The 8,725-nt window shown below is 41.1% G+C and overlaps 1 protein-coding gene across 4 annotated transcripts in view; it reads right to left on the reverse strand.

The window, feature by feature from the left end:
* Atp8a1 (ATPase phospholipid transporting 8A1) overlaps positions 1-8,725 on the reverse strand; it is a 226,668-nt gene that overhangs the window by 163,858 nt on the left and 54,085 nt on the right. For all 4 annotated transcript variants that reach the window (XM_021211312.2, XM_021211313.2, XM_029545002.1 and 1 more), the window contains exon 6: positions 1,337-1,377. In XM_021211312.2, the coding sequence (XP_021066971.1) occupies positions 1,337-1,377 (41 nt within the window). The remainder of the gene's footprint in view (positions 1-1,336; positions 1,378-8,725) is intronic.

Genomic DNA, 8,725 nt, shown 5'->3' on the forward strand with positions numbered 1-8,725 from the left:
GGAGGAGGAGGAGGAGGAGGAGAAGAAGAAGAAGAAGAAGAAGAAGAAGAAGAAGAAGAAGAAGAAGAAGAAGAAGAAGAAGAAGAAGAAAAACACCTGACATATCAATGTCTGTTAACTATACAGACAACCCTTGTAATGCAGTGCACCTAAATTCATTTCACTGTAGCTGAATCTATCCCATCTGTTTTCTCTGTCAAGTGTTTAAATCCACGAGTAGCCGATGAACACATAAAAGCATGGCATTCCTGTTCGGTTTTCTACTTGACTCTTGTGAAACAGAGCCAACTGCTACAGAATCCAGCATGATGAAGGCATTTTCCTCCTTGTTACTCTCATGTCAAAGACCAGAAAGCAGAGAGCTGTGAATCCCCACATCTCTAGAAGAGGAAATGTCAAGGACATGTCAGTTCTTAGTCTGGCTAGTGATTTAAAAAAAAAAAAAATCAACAAATAACTAGGTTTTTTGTTTGTTTGTTTGTTTTAATTGAGAAGAGATACTATCCCTTCACTGACAGAAGGTGACCATACACATCACAAAGGAGAACTGCATGCATGGACTTCAATGGAGCATAAATGAATTGGCAGCAGACAACACTTTTGTTGTCCCAGTAAGATAATTTTCTGTGAGATATGTGTCCAGTGTCCACTGCCCTGGCCTCCAAGAAGCCATCTAATGGCCACCAAGGGTACTGACTGTGGATGACTGGGAGACATGTGTTCTGGAACTATGGAAGAACTATCAATTGTCGATGCTTACCGTTTACAAGGAACGGCTACAAGAACAGACACCTGGATAACACTTGCCAAATTGGGACTCCACTCACAACGTCAGGGTGGAGTTCCTAGCTAACAGGTCAACCTCTGAAGCACAGAACTGACCTCTGCTTTGTTAGAGAATGGCGTCTAGTTTACATGACCACCTGTCTTTAAATAAGTGGTAAGATGTAAATGGGGTGATTTCACTACATGAGTTTGAACTAAAACATGCAAATGTGAAATAGCAGAACTCGAATTTCTTTTACTTGGACAGTAGATGATCAAAACAAAATCTACAACACAAAATAAATAAAATCTACGAAAGAGTACTCAAAAATATACTGTGAAACAAAAAACATTCTAGATAGTGCTTTCCAGAGAATAACAGCCTTCCTGGAAGAGTACAGAAATGCTCAGCAGATGTAGCTAAGGGAAGGTTTCACGAATGTTTACAGTAATTACTAATCAGCTCCACATTAGTAGAGTTGTTGACATTTGCTTATAATATATACAAAAATTATGCCATACAGTACACTTCTATGCATTTCTTCTGGAATAAAATGAAGCCAACACATACCTTTTCCCAGTGAACAATTTCCCATGCACCATTTCTCAAAACTGCAGAGAGAAAAGATGACATTTTAAAGAACAATTTTTTTTTAAACTATCAACCATAGGTTCTACCTAACAAAACAATTATTTTAAATGGATAGCTTCTAATGAAATGGCTAGCGGCAATATTATATCTTTAAAAACGAGTTGTGACAGCAAGGCGCAAAAAAGGAAATAAAAACTTGCAAGTTCTATTTCAGCTCCCACAGTGACTTATCTCTAACTCAAGGCAGCCTCACTAGAGTGGCCACATGCCTCCTCCAAGATACAGGGGAGCCTCAGGGTTGAGGCGGGACGGGGAGTGGGGGGGGAGGGTTGACAAATTATGTTAAAGGAAAATAACTCGCCTACATTCATTTTCTAATGACAATCATTATCCTGAGTGGTACTAGTCTACATGGGTTATAGTAATTACTAGTTTTAATCTTGAATAGACAAAAGGCAGTATAAGCATGGACATAACAGATTTTTAATTAATGAGACTTTAATACAAAGAAGAATCAGAAAAGAACCCAGTATTATTAGGTCCATAATAATAATGCAAGAACATTCCATGTGTGGCTTAGTAGGAAAAGTGAAGGAAGCTATTCTGAAATTGAGAAGAGTATTTTATAGTCGACTTCCCGCAGCATTGCACAGTACAGTTACTCAGTACCTCCGTTACTCAGTACTGTTACTCAGTACCTCAGTTACTCAGTACCTCTAACCCCACCCACTCTAGGTTTGTGATGTAATCCTGAGCATAGTGAAGCATACCAAACACTGAAAACAGTACAAGTGAGGCAGGCAACACTGCACTTAGGACTTAAAGAAAAAACACAAGGCCCAGTGATAAATGACATGGACATTAAATCCTTGAGGGCAAAGCTAGGTTTGTTCTGACATCAAAAACAGCACAGCACATATACAATGCGAAATTACAAAATAATTAATTAACAGCAAAAAATTATACGATATTCAGTTTCTGTTAATGTTAGAAGTGAGAGGGTTGGAACCTTCTAGAAAAGTCATGAAAACAAGCTGAAGACATTAAACAGCAAACCCAACATTAATTCCACATGACGTTTTAAAACCAGCATTCTAGTATACATTCTTTTAATCTAGATATAATTTGGGTAGTCCAAATTCTCTTATAAGGCTCGTGTCTTACTTAGTTCATTGTTTCTAATGTCTTACGCCTGCCTCTCCTGTCACATAAGACATCAAATGCTGACAGAATAACAAATGCCAAGAATAAAACACCTTGCAAGGCATGCTGGTGAGAAAACTTTATTAAGTTCAGGTGTAAGGCTAAAACTAAAGCAGGTCTAGCACACTGGCAGTGTAACTGTACGCGTGTTAAAATTCTTATTTTTATACTACTCAAACAGATCGGGGCCAGGGACCTGAACCACACACATTTAGAACTGTAGCTAGCCTCTAAAACTCGAAGGCCAGCAGAGTCTAGCTGATCCCAGGAGGGAGGCTGTGCTTTGCCAATGTACGCACAGCACCAGGAGTCCAGAAGACACATCTCACAGTAAAAGCTGGACTTGGGCTGTGCCTGCCCATGCTTCCACTGTCTCTCTCAGAATGGTTTGTCACCATGAATCAAGATTAATGGAGAGAACATGCTGCCTGCTACTCATAACCTAGTAGGTAAAATGTAAAGGAGCATCCACAAGAGAGGCAGCTAAGTCTGTCCACGTGGACTCTAACTAGATAAACTGATACAATGTTTGGGCAAAAACACTTGGACGTTTCTCTAATGAAATTTATTTCCTTCAGAGCCCATTTCTTATTAAGCAGATATTTTCCCAAATACCACAATAACCCCTTTTTGTATGGAGGACTTGAGCACCTGGAGAGCTCCCTGTCTTAGGACCAGGATCCTAGAACTATTCCCCAAGTGGACAGTGCTGGGCACGGTACTTGGCTCCTACTCAGTGTAGGTTTGTATACCCCTTCCGTTCAGATATCTGAGACTCTGAGTAAAATGTTTTCCTCTCCTTCAGTGTGCTGACATAGCACCGTGGTGGGCTGACCTCTGACCTTTACATTTACTCCATCATGCCGCTTTCAGGTCTTCATGTCACCATGCAATACTGCAACTACAGCCACCTTATGGAAAAATCTCTGAGGGCATTTCTCTTAATTACCTAACTTGTCCTTTTGTGACAGTAACTTGACTGTTTTAAGTCTTCTGTATTATACAAAATTTATACATTTATACAATTTATTAAGTTTTTTTTAAAATTTGCCCCTCCCTCCCTACATCACTCCTTCCTTCCCTCTCTCCCTCCCTGACATACATTTCACTATAAAGCCCATGTTGATCTTGACCTTGAAAGCCCCTGATTCAGCTTCCTGAATGCTGGAATTGTGTTACCACCAAGGCTGGCTGAATTGTCAATTAAGAAAAAATGTATATGAATATTTTATCTACATGTATGTTTGTGTACCATGTGCATGCTTGGCATACAAAGGCCAGAAGAGGGGGTTAATGCCTTGGAACTGAAGTTACAGATGGTTATGAGCCAACATATGAATGCTGGGAATTAAACCTGGGTCCTCTGGGAGAGCAGTCAGTGTTCTTAACCACAGAGCCATCTATCCAGCCCTTGAATCATCAGTTCTCATAAAAGACTAATTTACAAAAAAATCCAAAAATATATCTAAGAGAAAATTAGTGGAGACATGTAAATGGTCAGATGTGATTTAACCGTGAATTAAAAGATTTAAGCTCCAAATCAAAGTTTAAAAGGGATTTGTGCATGTGTGTGTCATGTTTTAAGTTTTTCTGATATTTAATTTCTTTCTTTTTTAAAATGATGATTTAAATTTCATTTTAAATCAGTTCCTGGTAATACATACAAAGCTTTGGCACAATCATCGTTTTATCTGTTTTATTGTTACATTTTCTTATTAGTTTAGGTATAGCATTTTAAAATTATGATTAATAATACTTTCTAAGCAACTTAATTTTTCTTATATATTAATAATGTCATACATGGTTTTTGATGGGTTTGTTACAGTCGCCTGCCTCCCTGTTCATCTCATTTTCAAAAGGTAACAATTTCTCCTATTATGGACAAACACCTTTGAACATCTAGAATTATTTTACTAATAAAAATGTCCCATGTGGTAGAGAGATGGCTCGGGGCTAGGAGCACAAGCAGAGGACCTGAGTGTGTCTCTTGGCATCCACGTCATGTGTTCACTTTTGTTTGTAGCTCCAGCTCCAGGGGCCAATGTCCTCTTCTTGTCTCTCTAAGCACCATGTGCACAAGTGTAAACATGAACACATGCACACATACATACACATAAAATACAAATCATAAAATCTTTTAAAACATTTCGTTTTTAAAATGTATTTTAATTTTCACCATCTCAAAAAGACATGTGTGTGTGTATGTGTGTGTGTGAATGTATATGTAGTATGCCTGCATGTGCACTTGTGTGTGTATGTGACACATGTGCACATGTATGTATATGGAGGCAAGAAGGTGACATCAGATGTCTCATCCAACCTCATCTTTTTGGTCCATCCCTGAACCGGATGCTCAGTGATAGGACAGACTGCTTGGCTTAGTGAGCTCAGGGGATTTGCCTGTCCTGCCGTGCTAAGGTTATTTTGTTGTTGCTTTAAGTAGATGAGGGGATCTGAGTTCAGTTCCTCATACTTGGATGACAGAATTATTACCAATGGAGCCACCTCCCTAGCCCCCATAAACAACTTCCTATGGCATAGCTACCATTCACTCCCCATGATCACTCCTTGCCATTCCCTTCCCCCTCCCCATGTCCTCTGTGCTCAAAGCCCCCATGCCCTTTCTTGACTCCTTTTATATGTGATTCTGTGGCTGGGGCATTCCTCTATCCCCATCAAGCTAACCCACCTGTCTTCCACATCTCAGCTTTCATACAACACTCTCAGGAACTTTTGTGGATACTTGGTCTTTTATCACGATAAATAAGCTGCTTTCCTTCAGAGTTCAAACCAGACATTCACAGAGAGAGGGGAGGGGGAGGGGGTTGTTTCCTCCCCAGATTGTAAGAGCTATCAAAGTGTCAACCTCTCCTATCCTGCTTACTCTAGTATATCCAGGGTAACAACACAGTCACTCAAAGAACCTGCTAAGCACTTGCTGGATGGAATGCTGGGCTCACGTATTTGCTCGTGTTTGAGAGCATAAGAAATCTGAGTAGTAGTCACACAGATGTATTGATGTTACAACCCCACTTCTTAGTAAATGTCACATTAAAATAGCATGCACATACCACTTAATATACAGTTGTATTAAAAAAAAAAAACCACTTTAGCAGTTTCTTAAAAAGTTAATCACCGTTACCATAGGACCTGGAAATCCCATTACTGGGTATGAAGCCCTGTATCACTTGTGTGTGACCTGTCCATTCACTACAACATCACTTATATTAAGCCAAAAGTGGGAACAAGATAGGCATCAACTACTGTTCAGATGAGCACAGTGCAGATTGTCTGTTCAATAGCGCACTGTATGCAACAAAGAGGAACGGAGAGCTACGATGAGGGGACGTGGAGGAACCCTAAAGATATGCCAAGTGAAAGACTGCTGACAGACAAGGCCACCACAGATTGTACGACTACGCTTATATAAAGCACTTAAAATAGACAAATCCATGGAGACAGGATGCAGATTAGCGGTTGCCAGGGCTCAGAGAATGGGACAGCACCGGCTGACCACTCCCATACAGGGGTTTCTTTATGGAATGCTGAAAATGGGCTGGAACTGGGTGGTGTGGTGTAGTACACAATCTCCTGAATCATCGGAGGGCCCCAGGTGCCCATTCTAGGATGGGGACTACTTTGGCAAGGCAAGTGATAACTGAGTAAGAATAGCCACACAAGGATGCAATGAGCTATTTAGACATTTGCTTAAAATAGATTTCTCAGTTTTGTAAGTTGCTAAAAAGATTAAAAGTGTTATGTAACATGAGATGAAGTAACACCCTCTGTTCTCTGATGTCAGCTTGGGGCTACCCCTCCAGCTCTGCCATCTAATCTGGTCCTCTTGAACTGACGCCGCTGTAGCAGATGTTTGCTACTTCACATGTAAAAATAGCGCTGGGCCACTCCTCTGGCTCCAGTCAACACAGCCAGCGTCCCAACTGCCTTCCAGAGTGGTCTTCCAACCCTACTCTTGCCCTAAGCCTGCCCCCTTGCTCTAATCACCAGGAATCTCTGCCTCTGACGACCAGGGACAATGGATGGGTACATTGTCTCCACACAAATGTTTTCTGTTGTTTCATGACTGAAGAAGTAATTGGAAAATATGGATGACTATAAAAAATTTACACACCGAAAAAAAAAGGCTTAAATGCAGTGCTAGTCAATGACATTGTATCTTCTCCCTCCTTTGTTTTTAAAAATATCATTACATTAGCTCTTAGTTGTATGTACATCTATCTATTCCGTGGCCCTTGAGTGGAGGTCAGAGGACACCTTATGAGAGTTGGCTCTCTCATTCCACCTTGTAGTTCTGGGTTTTGAACTCAGGTCCTCCAGTTTGGCAGCAAGCACCTTACCTACTTAACCATCCCACTGCCCCCTTTTATCATTCTGGAAACAGGTTCTCACTATACAATGTGGACTGGTCCAGAACCTTCTAAGTAGACTAGGTTGACCTTGAATTCAGACCTGCCTGCTTTGCCTCCTGGCTGCTGGGATTAAATGAAGGTGCAGCCACCATTTTATGTAGTGTAAGCTAACCTTGAATTTGTTACAAGTGGAGTCTGGCCTTAAACTTTTTATCCTTTTTGACTCTACCTCCCAAGTACCAGGTTAGTCATGAGCCACCACACCTGGCGATCAGTGACACATTTCATCAAGTTGGAAATAAATGTTTCCAGTCAGGCAAACAGGTTCCCCCAGGAAAGGCTGCAGCTTCTCCTCACCTCAGCACTACTATCCCATGCCATCAGACTTGTTTTATTCTTGAAAAAAATATACATACACATAAATATATATATACATATATACACATACATACATACTTACACACATACACACACACACACACATATAAACATATAAATATACATACATATGTTTTATACCTGACAATGATATTAAGGTCAAAACACACAGTCAACTGGCTTGTGACAAACATTGAATGGCATGGCTATATGAATGACAATTGGTCCGGTAGTGAAGCAGAGGACCAGCAAGACATTTCAATACGTAAGGTGCCTGCCAAAAAAACTCAAAGTACCTGAGTTAGTTCAATCCACATAGGCTACGTTCACAGAGGTCTCGCATCAAGGGAAAGGATGCGCTGCTACCCAAAGGGGAGGGACAGGAAAGTACCAGGAACCTCGGAGATGTCTAGGCACAGCTACCTGGGGTTCTTGCTACTGCACTAAAACATGGATTTTGAACTTCCCTGATAAATATAAAAATCTTGGTCCCAGGGAAGCCTGGGTAGAAGTTCCCACAGTTTACATCTACTAGTCAATCAAGTCAGACTGTAGCTTGTTTAATCAGGTAAGTTATCAATCTATATACACCCTTAGGTTGGTTTTTAAAACATTCCATCTACTAACTACACTTCTCATCCATCAAAATCAGTCTATACTTTTCCCTAGCAAACAATTTCCCAAGTACCATTTCTTAAGTTGCTCTTGGGTAGAGGGTGGAGGAGATTCAGGTGATTAGTAGCACACTCTAGTCGCTAGCCCAACCTGCCCTGATCTAGGCCAAGGCTCAGACTCACACTGACAGATGCTCCAGAGGCAAGGCTTTATCACAACCCAATCAACAGCTGCACTTTGAGGAAATTCCGGCTTTCTCCTCATCTGTGCCACGGCCAAGTGACACAGAACTCTATCTGCGTGCCTGTACCCTGCAGGAACAAGTCCGTGAGCTGTGCTGCTGAGTCCAGGGTAGTCGGCTTCCGCTTCACATCAGACACAGTCAGACTTCTCCCTCAGGCATCCACAGCTACACATTCACCAGCAACAAGTGAAATTTCACTGCACTGACCACAACCCAGACAGGCACAAACCACTTCAACTGTGTCAATGTGGTGAATACTTGATAGTCAGTCCAAAGTCTGCACGGGCTAGGATTAATCAATGTGCATACTGCCATTACATATCAGTGCAGTTAAAAACCTAACGGAATAGAGTATGTTATGAACTTACAGTGGGACCCTGATTTTTTTTCCCAAATAATTTTTATTATTATTATTTTCTTTATTTACATTTCAAATGCTATCCCGAAAGTTCCCTATACCCCACCCCCACCCCTGTTCCCCTACCCACCCACTCCCACTACTTGGCCCAGGCCTTCCTTTGTGCTGGGTCATATAAAGTTTGCAAGACCAAGGGGCCT

This window comes from Mus pahari, chromosome 13 (genome assembly GCF_900095145.1).
Source record: "Mus pahari chromosome 13, PAHARI_EIJ_v1.1, whole genome shotgun sequence".
In the NCBI taxonomy this organism is placed as follows: domain Eukaryota; kingdom Metazoa; phylum Chordata; class Mammalia; order Rodentia; family Muridae; genus Mus; species Mus pahari.